The sequence below is a fragment of the Aedes albopictus genome, chromosome 3 (assembly GCF_035046485.1).
Source record: "Aedes albopictus strain Foshan chromosome 3, AalbF5, whole genome shotgun sequence".
Taxonomy (NCBI): domain Eukaryota; kingdom Metazoa; phylum Arthropoda; class Insecta; order Diptera; family Culicidae; genus Aedes; species Aedes albopictus.
The window spans coordinates 409,954,699-409,974,671 of record NC_085138.1 but is presented as its reverse complement, the minus strand read 5'-3'; the positions used below and the strand labels follow the sequence as shown (position 1 = coordinate 409,974,671).

Below are 19,973 nucleotides of genomic sequence, written 5' to 3'. Positions count from 1 at the left end.
ATAACCTAACAAAATCTCCACCCCTGAGACCTCTTGAATTGCCACTGAGACTCCCTGGAGCCTCCTGAAGCCCTTTGATTGGACCCTGGATTGAAATGCTTCTGAGATTTCCTTGTACCCCACTGAAACTCCTTGGGATCCCTGAAATGCCCCTACAACCTCCCTTTGCTTTTACCTATGAACGTATCCTAGTCCTCGTTGCCATAGTGACCGTCATTATTAATTTTTTTATGCGAAATATTGGTGCTGAGTAGTTCTCCCTCTTATTAAGCAGGGCATATAAAAGGTGCATAACTTATAAGTGCATAAACATAACCTGCATAGAAAGAGGTTCTAGTGTAAAGCCAATTCTAAACCATATAAGAATCCAAAACCAACTTTCAGTCAATTCACATCTCATAAGGTTTGCGTCAGAAATACTTGTAGGGAAATACCTTCAAAGATTCATTCCAAAATACGTAGAAGGGCATATAAATATCATAATGCCTACATGGATTTCTTCAGGAATACCTCGAAGGATTTTTCGCAAATTTCTTCAGGAATACCTCAGGGATTTTTTCAAGTATACTTCTAGCTATTACTCCAGGGGTATTTCCAGGGACTGCTTCAGAAATACCTCCCTTTTTCATGAATACCTCCAAGGATTTCTGCAATAACATATTCAACCTTGTATTCAACGATTATTCCAAACCAACACGAGAGGTACCTTTCAGAATTACCCCATGTTTTTATGATATGTTTCCATAAGTTTTTCTTTTGAAAAAATATCATCGAAGATTATCTTCAAATGTTGAAGGTTATTTTCACCGGAATCTCATTTTTTTACAGCAGTAACTCCTTCTTGGGAATACCTTCTCGTATTTCTTCTGGGGTACATCCACCAATTACTTCAGGAACCCCTCCTCAAAATTTCTCAAGGAAGTCTTACAAGCGTTTTTCCAAGAATCCTTTCAATATTCAATATCTACGGATATTCCTAGAATACGTTTAGGGGTGTCTTTAGATATATTCATAACGAGTGTCCACGATGAAATTGGCACACAGAAAATATTGTATAACTTTTGATTGCGTTCGCCAAAATAGCTAATTTTTTGACCATGAATAGTATATTATGTGTAGCTAATACCATAAAATTTTCATTAAAATCGGTTGAGTATTGGCGGAGATATCGTTGAAACAAGGGAATTGGCACATGAGAATCTTGAGCAAACAAACATTTTGGAAAATATCACTTTTTTGCCGTTTCAACTCTGGCGCCAAAAATACTGAACCGATTTCAATGAAAATTTTTATGTACGTAAAGTATGTATGTAGAAGTAATTTGTCAAAATTTCATTCAATTTGATCATACCGTTGAAAAGTTATAGCCATATATGTCGCACTGTGTCACAATAAGCAGATGTGGTTTTTGGTATAGTGAAATTCAAACTGATCTTACTTTGAAAGTACTCAACAAAAATGGCTGAAATTTTCACTGTAAACAGTTTAACACAACAATTTTACACTGTCAAAGTTTTATAAAAATCGGGTCAGTGTTACCAGTTCTACAGTCAAAATAGTGCACGCAAAACTAAAAAGGGTCAAAAAGTACCTAAAATTTACTTTGAAGCGATTAGAGCTTTGGATATTTACTAGAAAAAAAGTACTGAACCGATTTCGATCAAATTTTTACCACTTTATTGATACTGTGTTAAGAATATCGAGTGGAATATTCAAACGTTTTGATGAGGTAACAAAAAAGTTATAGCCTAAGCAATTTTTTGAAATGGGTGCCCACATTTTCTGAAATCTCATTTTATGATATCGACAATATCTACGCCAATACTCAACCGATTCTAATAAAAATTTTATGGTATTAGCTACACATAATATACTATTCATGGTCAAAAAATTAGCTATTTTGGCGAACGCAATCAAAAGTTATACAATATTTTCTGTGTGCCAATTTCATCGTGGACACCCTTTAGAGTTTTGTTCGATTTTTTTCAGATAATATGTAAATAAAATGTTCAAAACTAGCTACATGAATTCCTCAGGTGATTTTTCAGGGATTTCTGTTGAACTTACATTTGGAAAGCATCCGAAAGTTCCATCAGAAATACCAACAGGAATTTATTAAGAAAAAACTATCAAGATTTCTCCGGGAAAATCATCAAGAAATTTCTCTAGATAATTTTCTTAAAAAATCGGAGAGAAATTATCAATAAAAAAATCTTGAAAATTTCTACAGGTATATATTTAGGGATATCTAAAATAACACCTGAATAACATCAATCTAGAATAATGTCAAATGCCAAGGGTTTTTTTCAGAATCACTTCCTGGGAATCCTTTTAGAGTGCCTGTTTCAGCATAATTATTTGAAAATCTTCGTGGATCTTATGGAATAGTTTTGTAGAAATCTGTTTAAATAAAAATCTAACTTGCTGTCTGGAAGGAAATGAAGTTTTCTTAGTAAGATAAGCGAAACCAATATCTGATGATATAACAATGGCAAAAGAGAACAATTTTAATACAGATTTCCAAAGAAATTTCTGGCTTGAATTTAACGTTCATTATCCAGATTTTCTTTTTATTTATTATTCTTAAATTTCTAGGAATATTTTTTCATGTTGGTATTATGTGCTACATTAAACCATTGCACAATGAACAAAGTAGAAAATGTGTTACAAGAAATTGTACATAGCAGAATTCTTGAAGAATTCTTGAAGAAAATACCGATGGCAGTCCCAGAGGAATCCTTGACGGAAATCCTGAAAAAAATACCGTAGGAATCCCTGAAGGAATTCCGGAAATTTGGCCAGTCTACGCGGTTTATGGACAGCCCCAAAACTCTTGTATGACTGAATTTGGTCATAAATAGTTATATGCATTTCTAGAATATGTGTGCTACTAGGGACCGAATCCCTGAAGGAATACCTGGAAGGGTTTCCGAAGAAAACCTTGGAGGAATTCCGGATGGAATCTGTTTAGGCCTAGTAATATCAGCCCTTCTGGCAGCACGGACGAGTTCCACAGAGCCTTATCACCAGTGGTCTCGTTTTATCATTCGTAGATTGATCCCTTCCTTATCACTGCTAGCAGGTAGAGTAATAGGAGCGATCGGCTCTAGATCGTATGCGATACTCACCACTGTCCCTCGGTATTACTGTGCATACCGGGCAGTAGTCAGTTGAAAAAGCACCGTGCGCGAGATCGCATCGAATAGATTGTCGTACCTACCAAGCAATAAATCACGTCGTTTGAGTTTAATAAACAGTAGTGTAGTCATTGCAAATTACGTCGCGTGTTTTTTAGTTCGAAGAACGAAAGTGCCTACGTGTCCGAAGGGTTTCTCCGCGAGCCGGTCCGAATAGTGTACATAAATTTTGGTCCTTCGAGCCGGATTCGTCGACCGGTGACCAACGCGCTGTGCGAGAAAACCGCGGACAATAGTGCGCATAGTAGTGCCGGACAATATCGTCATCGCCATCGCGGTCCGTGTGTGCTTTGTAAACGCGGGTATTGTGCCGTGTCCAACGGGCGCCATCGAATAATCGAAGAAAGTTGGAGGAGCGACGCCGTTCGACATCGTCTAGAGGAAGGCAGGACTACAGGGATTCGAGTGGAGCAGCCAGGCGGCGAGAATCGGCAGGATCGAGACGGAGCTGGACAAGACGACCCACTGGACAGGCGGTTCCAAGATAAAGGGAAGTAGTGTTGCATGTGTGCATGTGGTTAGTAGTGGCGCCAAGCATGAGGGTCACTGCCCTACTGTGATGTGGTAATAAAGAATAGTGGTTGAATGAAATCAATGCTGTTTTCGTCTTTTGCATGCGAACTGCGAGTTGGTCCTTGAGTTGGGTTCTCCGATTGACGGTTGGTCTTGATTTCCGCTGGAATTTCTTGTGCTTGTTGTTCGCTTGGTCGGTTCCCCTCGCTGCAGTCAACCTATTCTGCCTGTCTTCTGTCATACGTGGGACGTCGAGTTGAATCGCGAGTCGCGGGTGAATGTTCGAGTGTGCAGTAATAGTGCTGATTTTCTAGTGCACAGTGGTCCAAAAAGCTGTTTTGTGCAGTGTTAAATTAGTAGTTGATTGCACCTGCAAACAATTACATTGTACCAGTGACTTGATAGTGCTCGACTACCCATCAGTGAAAGTGTTTCCATTTATTTGGCAAAATTAGTGAATGCAGCGGAAGAAAAGGGTGAAAATGACCAGCGAGTTGAAGGATCTACTGAAGCAGGAGCGGCAGCTTCGCAACACCGTCGATGGAGTGCGGAAGTTCATTGCCAAATATAAGCCGGAGAAACATCTTGACCAAGTGGAAGCCCGACTAGACATGCTGGAAATTGCTATGAAGCGGTTCTACGTAGTTCGCCGGAGAATCGATGTTCTTTTGGAAGAAGCCGATGAAAAACAAGTGTCCGAATCAAAGGAAGATCCAGACGAGAAGGCCAATACTCTAGCAGATCTTATTGAGAAACGGCAGACCGAGAGCTTCGAATTGGTTGAAATGGTTGAGGATACCTACTGCGAGCTGAAAGCCAAACTGCGCAAACTGTCAGCTACTGCAGATCCTCCTGCAGCGACCGGTCAGCAGGCAGCTCCCGCTGCTTCCAGTGCGATTTCCAGAGTGAAGCTTCCCGAAATCCGTTTACCTAGCTTTGGAGGTCGCATCCGTGAATGGGTCACATACCGTGACATGTTTAGGAGTCTGATCCATCGGAATGACCAGTTGACAGAAATGGATAAGTTCTCCTATCTACGTTCGTCCCTAACCGGTGAAGCGTTGCAAGGAATTTCGTCGATTGAGATGACTGCTGCCAACTACCCTATAGCGTGGGACAGCCTCCAAGAGCGATATGAGAACAAAAAGCTCATCGTCAAGGCACATCTTGATGCTTTGTTCAGCGTGGAATCAATGAAACGTGAAAGTTATGAAGCGTTAAGCCACGTTATCAACGAATTCGACAGAAACCTGCAGCAGTTGACGAAAATCGGCGAAGACACGACCGGGTGGAGCACAATATTGGCTTACATGGTGTGCTCCAGGCTTGACACCACCACGCTTCGTCAATGGGAGTCGCATCACTCTTCTACAGACGTCCCTGGCTACGAAGATTTGATGGAATTTTTGCGAAAGCAGGCCTCCGTTTTGCAGTCTTTGTCGTCGTCGAAGCCGAGTCAGCAGATCGAGTCTAAGAAGCCTAGATATACGGTTAGTCACGCCACATCGCAATCTCCGAGAAATTGTCCGTTTTGTGGGGAGAGTCAGCATTCAGCTTTCAGATGCCAGAAGTTCCTGAAAATGAAGGTCCAAGAGCGTTACGAGAAGGTGAAACGGAGCGGATTGTGCTTGAACTGTTTTTCGTCGTCTCACATGGTTCGATACTGTACGAGCGGAACTTGCCGGAATTGTCACCAACGGCACCACACCCTATTGCACATCGGATCAACCAACAGCGGAGCAGCGTCCCCGCCGGCAGCGACCGGTTCCTCCGTCCCACTTGTACAGAACCGACCACAAAAAGCGAATAATCAGAACACACAAGCTCAGAATCAGACCACACCCACTCAAAACCCTGGATCACTCACGAACTCACACCCAATAGCCAGTACAAGTTCGCATCAACCACATTCACACCCATCACACGCCACAGATCGCACACTAGTTACGCAAACAAACTCACTACCCTCCAGCGCACCCTCGCCCACTCGGCAAGTGTTGCTGTCTACCGCTATGGTGATAGTAACCGATCGAAATGGCAACTCGAAAATTGCTAGAGCACTTTTGGACTCCTGTTCAGAGTACTGTTTCGCCACTTCAAAGTTCTGCCAAGGTCTGACGTTGGCCGGAGCGGACAGCCATCTCGCAGTTTCTGGAATTGGTGGCTCCGTTGTACGGTCGTCGAAGATGGTCGAAGCAGATATATCTCCACGGTTCCCCAGCATATCGTCGTATACCGAAACCGTTCAGCTTCACGTTCTTCCCAAACTCACGGCTACATTACCAGTTGATCGAGTTGATGCTGGATCGTTATTAGTTCCTGAAGACATTGTTTTGGCGGATCCTGGATTTCACGAGCCCGGGCCAGTAGATTTGATCATTGGCGCCGAGTTTTATTTCGATCTGCTGAAGGAAGGCCGCAAGAAAATGTCGGATGATGGACCCACCTTTCAAGAAACTGTCTTTGGATGGGTAGTCTCTGGTCGTGTTCCTGGCAAAGCGGAGGAGGTTTCGAGAGCAGTGGCTTACTTGTGTTCAACGGTGGATCTTCGAGAATTGTTAACCAAGTTCTGGGAATTGGAGTCCTGCTACCACAAGAGCACACTCTCCGTCGAAGAATCAACGTGTGAGGAGATTTTTCAGCGAACTACAGTGCGAGATGAAGATGGAAGGTTTGTCGTCACGCTTCCCAAGAAGCAATATGTCATCGATCAGCTAGGAGACTCCAAAACAACTGCACTTAGGCGCTTCTACGGACTGGAACGTCGTTTCGAGATGAACAACACGCTGAAGGCTTTGTATTGCGATTTCATTCAAGAATACTTGGCCATGGGTCACATGCGCGAAGTCTCTGCTGAAAATTGCGAACGTCCATCGTACTACTTGCCACATCACGCCGTCTTGAAGCCGGAAAGTACGACAACGAAGCTGCGCGTCGTGTTTGACGCTTCATGCCGCACGTCTACTGGAATGTCACTGAACGATGGATTAATGGTCGGACCCGTCGTCCAGGACGATTTGTTGTCGATTATCCTACGGTTCCGGTTCCACAGATTCGTTGTTGTTGCGGACATTGCCAAAATGTACCGCATGGTCAACGTGTGTCAAGCCGATCAGCCTCTTCAGCGCATTCTTTGGCGAAGCTCGACCAGCGACCCTGTGAAGGCCTACCAGCTTACTACCGTTACGTATGGTACTAGCTCTGCTCCGTACCTTGCAACAAAGTGCCTTCAACAGTTGGCAGCAGATGCCGAAGCAACGCACGGAAAGGCAGCTACCACAATTCGGAAGGGATTTTACGTTGATGATCTTCTAACGGGAACAGACGACGTAGAAGAAGGAAAGGCCCTAGTAATTGAGATCTTGGACCTCATGAACTCCGCTGGTTTCACTCTACGAAAATGGAGCTCCAACTGTGCCGAGATCCTTTCAAGCATTCCCGAGGAACTACGAGATGAACGAGCTACTCTGGAATTGGATTCGTCGTCATCACCAGTCAAAACTCTCGGCCTCATTTGGGAACCTGCTACCGACATGTTTCGATATGCTGTGCCACAGTGGAACCCTCAAACTCCAATCACCAAGCGAATCGTGCTTTCTGACACTGCACGGATCTTCGACCCGCTTGGTCTTATTGGCCCAGTAGTGGTACAAGCCAAAATATTCCTCCAGTCGTTATGGAAGCAAAGCTGCGATTGGGATGATCCGCTTCCGGAAGAATTCCAGAACTATTGGCTTGAGTTTCGTCGGAATACTATTGCGCTCGAATCACTCAAGATTCCAAGGTGGACCTGTTACACTCAAGGTCTACTCAGTGTAGAAATACATGGATTCTGTGATGCATCGGAGGCAGCATATGGTGCATGTTTGTATCTTCGCTGTGTGTCGAATAGCGGAGAAATCAGCGTTCGGCTGATTACGTCAAAGTCCAGAGTTGCGCCATTAGAAGACCTGACCCGCAAAAAGAAGAGACAGTCGATACCGCGCCTTGAATTGTCGTCGGCTTTGTTGCTGAGCCACCTCTATGAAAAGGTTACTGGCAGTCTTCAACTCCCGCATCAATCATTCTTCTGGACCGATTCGATGATTGTCAAATGCTGGTTATCGTCATTACCTTCCCGTTGGCAAGTTTTTGATGGAAACCGTGTTTCTGAAATACAGCACATTACCAAGGAAGGCGAATGGAACCACGTTGCCGGGGTCGAAAACCCTGCCGACATTCTCTCTCGTGGTACAACGGCTGCTCAAATACAGTATCAGCCGTCGTGGTTCGAAGGTCCCATTTGGCTTCGTCAAGATCGTTCAACATGGCCGAAACCCTCGTCAACACAACCACCAATAGATAGTGCACTGCTGGAAGAACGTAGCACGATATCTCTCCCTTCTCGCGTGACTCCGCCAAACGAACTTTTCTCGCTCCGGTCATCGTTCACTGATTTGGTTCGTCTAGTGGCATGGCTTCGTAGATTCGTGCACAATAGTTCACCACGCAATCGCTCAACTAGGCAGGAAGGACGCCTGTCCCTGAGAGAGTTGGATGACTCGCTAACTCACCTCGTGCGCATCTCTCAAAAGGAGAGCTTCCCAGAAGAATTTGCGGATTTGACGCGGAGTCGGCAGCTGAAATCATCCTCCAAGTTGTCGCTTTTGAATCCCGTCGTCATAGATGGAACACTCCGCGTCGGCGGCCGGCTGGCAAATGCACCGATTTCAGAATTTCGAAAGCACCCGATGATTTTGCATCACCAACATCCGTTAGCTGCACTAGTAACTCGGCATTATCATCTAAAACTCCTTCATGCTGGTCAACAACTTCTCATCGCTTCAGTCAGAGAAAAGTTCTGGCCTACAAATGCTCGAAATCTGGCACGCAAGATTTGCCACCAATGCGTGGACTGCTTCCGCAGTAAGCCAAAGGTGCAGGAGCAGTTAATGGCAGATTTGCCGGCTGTCCGAGTAAACCCCTCAGCAGTCTTTTGGAAGGTAGGAGTAGATTTGTGTGGTCCCTTCTACATCAAGTACCCGATCCGTCGAAGTCCAGCAGTCAAGTCCTACGTAGCGATTTTCGTTTGCCTAGCGACAAAGGCGGTCCATATGGAGATAGTTGCTGATTTGTCTACTCAGGCATTTCTCTCCGCCTTCAGGAGATTCGTCGCGTGCCGTGGAAAACCACACACGGTAATGTGCGACAATGCGACTAACTTTGTCGGCGCCAACAGAGAGCTTGAGGACCTCCGTCGTCAATTCCTGGATCAGCAATTCCAGCGCACCATCACTCGTTCAGCAGAAGACGATGGCATTCGGTTCGAATTCATTCCTGCACGTTCTCCAAATTTCGGAGGATTGTGGGAGGCGGCCGTGAAATCGTTCAAGGGTCACTTCCGGAGGACCATTGGTACTAGGCAGTTGAGCTACGACGAGCTGAACACTATCGTACAACAAGTTGCAGCCATACTGAATTCTCGCCCGCTAACGCCTCTGAGTAACGACCCCGACGATTTTTCGGCACTGACTCCCGGCCACTTTCTGATCGGAAGGCCTCTAACCGCTGTTCCGGAGCCCGATCTACAAGGAATACCGGAGAATCGTTTGGCTGTGTGGCAAAGGTCCCAAGATTTCGTACAGAGGCTGTGGCAAACATGGAAAACCCACTATCTGTCCGATCTCCATAACCGGACAAAATGGACCAAACAGCGCGACAACCTGAAGATAGGCACAATGGTGCTTGTCAAGGAGGACAACCTGCCACCACAGCGATGGCAGCTAGGACGAGTAGCAGAAATCTTCCCTGGATCGGACGACAATGTCCGAGTAGTAACCGTCCGCACAAAGGATGGGTCCTTCAAGAGGGGCATTTCAAAAATTTGTGTGCTCCCAATCCGGGACAACGCGTCTACATCAGAAGAGTTCTAACACTCTTTCGTCGCCGGGACCCCGGCATCGCGGAGGTCGTCCAAAAGGAGGCCTCCGCTTCCCAGTTAAGTATATGTATTATTTTGAATTGCAAAAAGCTTAAGGAATGTTTGTCCCCCATAGTCGCTCCACATGTCCCACAATTGGGACATTCATCGAAGACGTCATCACCAACACCATTTCGTCCATTCCGTCAATCGCTGGGAGAAGGTCGTCCCGTCCCGTGTCGTCTAGCATGATCGTTGTGTGATGTCCCAAGAACCAATTAATCTATCTTCAGTCCGTCATCATCACGTCGTCGAGGAGAACTTTCTCCAAGTTGTACCATCATTAACTTCCCCACTTCTTCAGCACCACAGTTCGCCATCACAACTCGGAGTAAAGCACCAGAGCATCAGGTACCGATGCTCGACCCGCTGTTGTCGCACCGACAAGCCTTCATCAGGGAGTGATCAACCCATATCGATGGCCCGTCAACCGCAGCAATGGCACCCAAGAACTCCAGTGATGCAACTTGTGACCACTATTTTCGTAGTTCGAACGACATTCCAGTCGCCCTCATCGGTGCTTTGGGCACCCGCGGAGGCCAGGAGGCCTCCGCATCAGGGAAGTCTTGTTAATGTTCATTTTTTCAATTTAAAAAGCAGCCTCTCATCTGCAGATTCGAAAGATTCCCGCCACGTCCGTCGACGACGATGGCAACGAAATTGATGACGACACTGACGACCACTACCAAGAGCTCCAGACGACAGCCCAGCGAGTAGGAAATTCCTCCAATCGACCCTTTTCGAAGCAGCAGATGCCCAGCAGCAGTTCTATACAGTCCACGTTCATCCTACAACCATCAGCGAAGTTTCCACCGTCCACCGTCGCAGCAACCACCCTCGGCGAAGGGTGAGGTTCCATCCAGCGTTCAACATCCGTCCAACAACCCGGCAGCGGCGAAGTATTTATCGACAGCCCGCCGGCTTGCAAGAAGCTGCAGCCATCCACTAGCGGAAGCACCCAACGTCTATCGTCGCATCTACCAAACGTAGTAAACAACCCAACCAAGAACTCGATCGGCAGCCACCGAGGACAAAGGCCTTTGGTGAAGACTAGGTCAAGGTCATCGAAATGTTATCGAAGCAATGTTGTGAAGCAGTAGAAGTAGCAGATTTAGATACAAAAACAACCCGAAGAGAATTGTTGAAATTTCGTAGCCGAACGCAGTAGGTAGTTTGCTAGGTTGTACAGTGTAGGCCAAATTTGTTGAATTCCATTTGAATTGAAATGCAGAGATTTCAAGGCGGCCGGCATGTTTAGGCCTAGTAATATCAGCCCTTCTGGCAGCACGGACGAGTTCCACAGAGCCTTATCACCAGTGGTCTCGTTTTATCATTCGTAGATTGATCCCTTCCTTATCACTGCTAGCAGGTAGAGTAATAGGAGCGATCGGCTCTAGATCGTATGCGATACTCACCACTGTCCCTCGGTATTACTGTGCATACCGGGCAGTAGTCAGTTGAAAAAGCACCGTGCGCGAGATCGCATCGAATAGATTGTCGTACCTACCAAGCAATAAATCACGTCGTTTGAGTTTAATAAACAGTAGTGTAGTCATTGCAAATTACGTCGCGTGTTTTTTAGTTCGAAGAACGAAAGTGCCTACGTGTCCGAAGGGTTTCTCCGCGAGCCGGTCCGAATAGTGTACAGAATCTCTGGAGGATTTCCCGAATGATTCCGTGCAAGATTTTTCGTATAAATCTCCTGGATTCATAGATTCATCAGGATTTTTCCAAGTGCTCATTCCAGGATTCTTTCTGAGTTTTCTTCCAGGATTCTACCTACGGTTCCTCCAGGGGTTCCTCCCAGGATTCGTTGCACGATTACTACAGGAATTCATTTAGGGATTGTCCATGGGATTCACGTATGCATTAGAGATACTACATCAAACCATTGCATGATGAACAAAATAGAACGTGTTGTATTCTGGAAGAATTCTTGAGGAATTCTTGGAGAAATTCTCGGAGGAATCCCCGAAAGAATCCAAGAAGGAATTACCGAAGAAATCCTGAATCCCTGAAGGAATTCCGGAAGATGCTCTTAAAATTACTTGTGAAGGAAGAGAAAGAAGAGGAAGTTCTCGAAAATAAATCTGTGGAGAAAAACATTGAAGGAATCTCCGAAGGAATTTCCGAAGAAATCCTTGGAAGAATTCCGGAAGGAATGTCTGGAGGAATTCCCGAAAGAATCCATATAGTTTTTTTTTCGGATGGATGGCGGTAGAAATTCCTTGACTCCCTGGTGAAGATTTATCAAAGGAATCTTTACAGGAACCCCGATGGTGTTTACGAAAAAATCTCGGTAGAAATTCTTGAAGGAATCTTCGGAAGAATTTTTTAATGTATCCTCCGAGGAATTTCCAGTGCAATCCCTGGATGACCCTTGACCTAAGGAATGACTCGAAGAATTCCAGAGGGAATATTTGGAGGAATTCTCAAAGTAATCCGTGGACGGATTACCAAAAAAAAATCCTGCAGAAGTTCCCGAAAAAATTACTGGAGAAATTCTCAAAGGAAGAGTTTCCGGAAAAAAATCCTAGAAAAATTTCCGATGGAATCCCTGGAAGGAAGCATTGTGAAATTTCCAAAGGAACGCATCGAGTAATTCCCAAATGAATTCCTTCAGAAATTCCCGAAATCAGAAGACTTTTTGAAGGAATTTGTAGAGGAATTCACTAAAAATCCCCTGGAGTACGAAACTGCTAAATAATCCATGGAGCCCTGGAGAAGTTCCCAAAAAATGCACCAGATTTATTTCCTGAAGAAATAGTTTTAGGGATCCCTGGAGGAATTTGCAAAGGAATCGCTGGAGGATTGGTAATCGAAGGAATTACTGGAAGAGTTCTCGTAGGAATCTCTAGAAGTATCTCTGAAAGAGCTCCAGAAGGAATCTATGTTAAAATTCCCGGAGGGATCCTTTAAGGAAGTCGTTAAGAAATTCCGGAAGGAATCATCACAGAAATTTTCGAAGGAATACCTGATGAAATTTCTTAAGGAATCTCTGGAGGAATTCACAAATGAATCGCTGGAGCATGAAATTCTGAAGATATCCCTTGAGCTGTGGAGGAATTCTTAATGGAATCTCTGGCGATATTCGCAAAAAATCACTGGATGATGGATCCTTGAAGGAATTCCTAAAGGAATTCACGAAGGCTTTTTTGGAGGAAATCTCGAAGGCATCCCTGGAAGAATTCCTGAAGGAAATAAACTTACTTCAGAATTGGATCCCCTGATGGTGCCAATAATGTGGTTGCAAACATAACATATGACTGCGTTTTATGATCGAATTTTCCCGTGGGAAAGATGACACAACGCCGGTTGGCGGTATATACAACCTTTTAGCTCCCTACAGATTGTTTTCCGAGATTTCTCCCATGGTTCCTTCATAGATTCCCCAGAATTTTTCCAAGTACTTGTTTCAAGATTTTTTTTCTCCCAGGTTTCTACCTACGATTTCTCCAGGGGTTCCATAATATATCCCTTGACCTCTGATCAAATTCACGAAGGAATCTCTGGAGATATTCGCAAAAGAAACGCTGGATGATGAACTCTTGTAGAAATCCCTAGAGGAAATAATGGAGGCAATAACAATGGAATTTTTGGAAAATTTTCCCGAACGAAATACTTCAGAAATAGAGTGATGTTGTAAATGTGATGGCAAAGATTACATATGACTGCGTTTTATGTTCGAATCTTCCTTCTAGCTCCCTACAGATTTCAGTCGAAATTCCCACCACGATTCCTTCAGAGATTCCTCAAGATTGTTCCAAGTACTCATTTCAGGATTCCTTCTGAGTTTCCTCCCGGGATTGCTCCCGGGATTACGTCTATAATACCTGTAGGGGTTCCTCCCAGGATTCGTTGATGATTACTACAGGAATTCCTACAGGAATTGCCTCTGCGATTCCTCCCTGAATTCCGACTGGGACACCTCCAGGGATTTTCCCGGTTTCCCAAGGATTTTTCCAGGGATTTTGCTCAAGATTTCCTCATGACATTTATTCTAGGATTCCTTCATGGATTCCTTTTGGAATTTCTCATAGGGTTATTCTAGGAATTTCGACCGGGATTCTTTCAAGAATTCCTCCCAAGATTACTTCGGGGATTCCTCCCACGTTAAATCCAGTGATTCCTCCCAGGATTCTTCGCAGAAATCCTCCTACGATTCCTTCAGAACTAACTTCAGATAGTCCTCCAAGTACTTATTTCGGAATTCCTCCTGCAATTTCTCGAAGTTCTCACAGCGATTCTTCCCAAGACTCTTCCTGAGATTCCCTTCCAGGATTTCTTCAGAGATTACTCTCGCAATTCCTCCACAGAGATTCCAGCGTTCCAGGATTCCTGGCACGATTTCCCCTTGGAACTGCTCCTGGGACATCTTCAGAGATTCCTCCAGGGATTCCGGTCGGTGATTTTCCAAGGATTCCTCATGAAATTTATTTTAGGATTTCTTTTGGAATTTCTCGTTGGATTCTTCTAGAGATTTCGATAAGGATTCTTTGAGGGATTTCTTTCGAGAATCTTCACGGGTTTTCTTCTGGGACACTTCCCGGGGGTTTCCCAGTTATTTTGCCAGGGATTACTTCAGGGTTTTTCTCCAGAGACAACTTTTGAATTGATTCTCGTATGGAAAATGAAACAGTCGAAGCAAATAAATCTTGCGAGCTTGGGCGTTAATGGGTCAAATTCAGGCTGGATTGAATCCTTTTTTGGCCTTCAGCACCATGACTTGGAAATTCTCTTTTTTTGCAGCAATCCGGCATGCAAGACTTAATCATAGGGTCGCAGAGCCTTGGCATCCGACAGGTACTCTGCGTTATGACCCTCCTAGGGTACAACCTAATCGTATGCTACGTCCTGAGTCACAAGGAAGGTGACCTGAAGTACTGCGACGAACTGCTGGCCAAACAGCTGAAGCAGTACCCGGACGGTGTTTGGTTCCTGTTCTTCAAGGGCCGGCTGGAGTTCATGAAGGGCAACCTGGACGATGCCCTGATGTGGTACAAACGGTCCTGGAAGTCGCAGAACGTGTGGCCCCAGTTCCACCATTTGTGCTTCTGGGAACTGCTGTGGGTGAACTGGTAAGCTTGGGAGGGGGAAGATGTGAAGGAATGATGATAACTAACATTGAATGTTTGTTTTACAGCTTACGACTAGACTGGCGAGAATCGTTGCTCTTTGCCACGTACCTGGTGGAGCACAGCAAGTGGTCACGTACGATCTACACATATCAGAAGGCATCCATCATGTGCATGATGAAGCGATCGGATCTCACGTCCGTGGAACTGCGCACCCTGGATGGACTGATGAAGGAGGTTCCCAAGTATAAACAACGAATCGCAGGAAAATCCCTACCGATGGAGAAGTTTGCCTGCAAAAAGACTGACCGTTTCTTCGCCCAGCAATCGTTTTTGTACGTGCCAGCGCTGGAGCTGATGTACGTCTGGAATCTGTTCAAAATTCTTGGTAAGCATTTCCATTTGGCCGATGGGGTGTTCCGGATAGTGGAAGAAAACTTGAACGAATTGGAGGAACGACAACGGAAGAAAACTAGCAGTCCATTGAATGCGTACGATGTGGATAATAAGGCGCTACTGCTGTTACTTAAGGGAGCCTGTCTTAGGCAAATGAATAGTCCACTTCAGGCGTTGAGGTAAGCTCAGATTCGATTCGTTCAGAATTAACGAAAACCTTCATCACTTCAAACTTCTTTCGCCAACAGCTGCCTCGAAACCGTGGTTGCGATGTTCAAAGATCTCAAAGAAGACTTCTACCTAGTACCATACGCCATCGTGGAAATTGCTCTCATCTACGTGGATCAAGGCAAAAAAGAACAGGCCATTCTGGCCCTGGAAGATGCCAAGTAAGATGCAAACAAAACCAACTTCCATCAAATGCTAATGTTTTCCACGATTTCTGAATTCTGCAGGAAAAACTACAGTGGCTACTCGTTGGAGTCTCGGTTGCACTTCCGCATCCACACGGCCCTCATCGAACTGAAAGGCAAAAGCTACGAAAACATTCCGGCCGGTGGAGATTAGGCTTACGATTACGATTTCAACTCTAGTGAAACAAATTTTCTTTTACATTTTGGGAACTGAATCAAAGAAACGCAAAGGAATCTAGTCCAGTAGACAAATTGATGGGTGATACATACGTAAAAGGACAAATCGACAACGCGTAGTGTACTTAGACAAGAATTGCATTTATGAAATGGGTGGACAGAACCATTTGGATCGAATTTATCGCAGACGATACAAAACATATTTTGTAAAGATGATTAAGAATGATAAACGCTTGATCGTAGAACGATTTGCATATAGAGTAGGTGTTAGTTTTCTGTTATGTTTGAAACGGTTGATTTCTGTTAAAACTCACTTATAGCAATGGCCACGACGAGAGTAGTAAGTCTAAATGAATGGATAAATCTACCAACAAAAAAACATCTGAATAAAGTGCACTCCATTGATGTTTAGTTAGGAAATTTAACGGTTTTTGAAAGAAAATCCACGGTAACGAGGTTTTCCCTTTTTAGATTCAATGGAATGATTTGGTTGCTGCCATCCGATGGAGTTTTCCATGTAAAGTGTTTCGCAAGTATATCTAGTATATCTACATTTTTGGGTGAGTTATGTTCCTCCTCAGTTGCATGTCAGACTACCAATTCGCACGTATGACCCGGTTATACGTACTTTTATGCGGTAAAATACATTGCATAAGATACAGCAAAAGTGGACGCGATATACGTGCATTGGCTATATGATGTGAAGCGATATCTTATGCGATTTATGGTGTTGCGATGTAATATACCATCTTTATTTTATTATAAAAAAAAAACAATCCTTGTCACTTCCATGTTAAACTAATAACTTTTGGATTATCGAGCCATATGTCATACTTAACACCAAAAACTACTTATGAAAAAAGCGAATTAACTATCAAGTGCTGTCCATGAACTACGTCGACTCTTTTTCGGTTATTACCGGCAACTCTGACGGTGAAACCACCGTCTGTTCCTTCACAAGTGAGCGGCGGACAACACCCGAACGGTGTTTGTTCTGACGATCGAAAAAAAAGCAGTTATCGTAGAACCTCCCTCCCTCCTGTAGACTTTTGTCCACAATATTTTTGAAATTTGTATGGATCGTAGACTTGGGACCGAAACCCCCCTCCCACCCCAAGAGACTACCTAGTTTATGGACAGGTCCTCAGGACATCCCAATCACCTCAGTGTTTGTTTAAATGCCTTGGTTTACTTGCGCTGTGCGTGTTTGGCAACTCTCTGAAATTGAAAACGACGAAGCGTGATTTCCAGTTTAAACGACGAAGCGTGATTCCTGTTTTCACAACCCTTATTTGGACCACAAACAAAAATGATGACTTTGTTATCATAACGATGGCTGTTCTCTTTTTGTAGCATTGTGAGACTGCAGCTGCAATGGAACAAAAGCTCTTTCATTAGTATCACTTAACAAATCGCATTACGAAAACATAAGTAAACGATTCTAGCTTATGCGAGTTTATATGTACACTTTAACGAGTTTATTTGTACATTTATGCGATTTCATTCATACAGCAATATGAGTTCAACTGGCATAATAAGAAAAGTACCAAGTGAAGTCGTATAATTATTGTAGCATGCAAATTTGCACTTTGCGGGTTAACTTATGCGAAGAAGTTGAGTTAATTGCAATGAAACATCAGAATATCGTTTTCAACGATGTATTCATGCCTTCGTATTCTTAAAAGACTATATCAGATATATATAAAAAAAAAACATCATATGCGATGAAAATTGTCCCTTCGCCGTACAAACTCTACCTGCCAAAAGTATTCCATCACCCCCTTCAAACATTTTAGCATTGCCTGAAAACTAGTAAATTCATGCTGCTATATCTCGAAATCCTGATAATATGTATGCAAAAGATAACGTCTTCTCACGGTCCCGATAAAAAAAATATATTGAAAATGACTTTTCCAGTCTTGACAAAATTCAAATACAGCTATTTAATTTTGTCCGACGTTTCGGTCACATTTAGGACCTTCGTCAGGGACTCTAAAATTGATTATTTATTTAATGGACGTTTTTTACATAAATAATAATTACAACAATTTTTACCAATTATTGCCGATTCTTCGTGCAGCGTTGTTTTATCGAACAATGATTGTCGAACGATTGAGATTAGACCTAGGATTAGACCTTATTTAAAAAAAAAACTTTCCTGCGCATTTTGCACTTTTCCCACCATACTTTTTTCCACACAGTTTTTTTTGGTCTCGGTGAACACTCATTCACAATTATGGGTCACTCAAGAAGCAATCATTTCATAATATGAATCGTTTTCCATACAAAAATAACACTTTCATAATTTTTATTTTATTTTCTTATCATTGAAACTCCTTTTTATTTATTTTATTTTATCTGTATTATCGGGATTTTTAGCCCTAGGCTTGTTCATCTCGGGACCCACGCTTTATTTCCCTGCCGAAGGAAGAAACTTTCCATTTTGTGAGTTTGTCGGGAGTGGGATTCGATCCCAGGTCTTTTATTGCTTTATAAAAAAATCTGCTTGTAAAATTCACTTTACGTGGTGAAAATTACTACAAAGTTGGTATATAATGAAAACCACAATAATGGATGGCTTTGTGGCTCCGTGGCCTTCGTGGCTTTGGTTTGCAATTCTGCCGCTAGGTGACGCTAGTGAGCAAGTAAAATTATCATTTTAACCAGCTCTATCTTGCGATTCCGATAAGGGAGCGTCCATAAATGACGTAGCATTTTTGGCCCATTATTTACTCCCCCTCCCTTCTCATAGCATATTTTCCCACCGCTAGGTGACGCTAGTGAGCTTGTAGAAATACGCATTTTAACCAACTGGTCTATCTCGCGATAGAAAGTTTAAGTCTTCAGTAAAGTTGTTTAGAAAGATGTTTGCTTCATAAAGACAAGCAGTTTGGTTCACAATTCTGCCGCTAGATGACGCGAGTCAGCATTCTGGTCCGATTCATTTCACATTCAAGTGATACAGGTTTGACGCAATTCATATTCAAGTGATACAGGTCTGATTCACTTTATATTCAAGTGATACAGGTCTAATTAATTTCATATTCAAATGATATTCAAGTGATTCAGGTCTGGTTCACATCATATTCAAGTGGTTTAGGTTCGATTCACTTCATATTCGAGTGATTATGGTCTGAATTTATTTCATACACATGTGATTTACGTCCGACTCACTTCATATTCGAGTGATTCAGGTGTGATTCACATCATACTCAAGTGATTCCGGTCTGATTTACTTCATTTTCCAGTGATTTTGGTCTGATTCACTTCATATTCAAATGAAGCAGGTCTTGTTCACATCATATTCATGTGATTCAGGTATGATTTCATTTTCATTCATTTTCAAGTAATTCAAGTCTGATTCACTTCATATTCGAGTGATTCAGGTTCACTTCATGTTCTAGTGATTCTTATATGGTTCCATAATATTCAAGTGATTCAGGTCTGATTCACTTCATGTTCAAGCGATTCAGGTCTAATCCACTTCATGTTCAAGTGATCCAGGTCTGATTCACTTCATATTCAAATGTTTCAGACCTGATTAATTACATCTTGAAGTGATTCAGGTTTGGTTCACTTTTATAATCAATTGATTCATATTCATGTGATTCAGGTCTGATTCATTTCATATTCAAGTGATTCAAGACAGGTCCACTTGATATTCAAGTGATTCACATGTGAATTACATGAATATGCGATACATAAAATTGCCCCGATTTTTTGTAACCATTACCATGATTGACTAACTTTGTTCCGGAGCTCATCAATGAATTTCAGGAAATTCACAATGTCGGTTCAAAATTCAAAATGGCAGCCTAAAATCCAAGATGGCGAAGATGCTTGTTTATGGAGTTTCAAGCTATAAAACAGAGCAAAAATGGCATATTTCAAGCTTAACTTTACCAAACACCGTATGTAACATATGTAAACAAAAAAGAGATTTTCTCATGAGGCGCTGAATTTCATTAAGGACTACTTTCATCACTCACCTTTGGGGATGACTTGTGAAAAAATACCCGGATTTTTCACGTTTCTGAAATGCTCAATGTATGAGTTGCTATGGGAACAGCGAAGTTCCCCTTCGATTTTCTCCGTTCGTAGATATTGTTACATACGGTGTTTGGTAAAGTTGGGCTTGATTTGATATAGGAACATGTCCAGAGTTTGGGAATGTTGACCAGAAAATCCAAGATAGCGGCCCTAAATTCAAAATGTATATTCAAAATTCAATGTGATGGCTGTT

The 19,973-nt window shown here is 43.2% G+C and overlaps 1 protein-coding gene across 3 annotated transcripts in view; it reads left to right on the top strand.

The window, feature by feature from the left end:
- Positions 1-16,141, top strand: part of LOC109402152 (tetratricopeptide repeat protein 39B) — a 63,107-nt gene extending 46,966 nt beyond the window's left edge. For all 3 annotated transcript variants that reach the window (XM_062856233.1, XM_029875500.2, XM_062856234.1), the window contains 4 exons: positions 14,419-14,747; positions 14,813-15,319; positions 15,389-15,529; positions 15,596-16,141. In XM_062856233.1, the coding sequence (XP_062712217.1) occupies positions 14,419-14,747; positions 14,813-15,319; positions 15,389-15,529; positions 15,596-15,707 (1,089 nt within the window). In that variant the 3' untranslated portion in view covers positions 15,708-16,141. The remainder of the gene's footprint in view (positions 1-14,418; positions 14,748-14,812; positions 15,320-15,388; positions 15,530-15,595) is intronic.
- Positions 16,142-19,973: the final 3,832 nt, after the last annotated feature.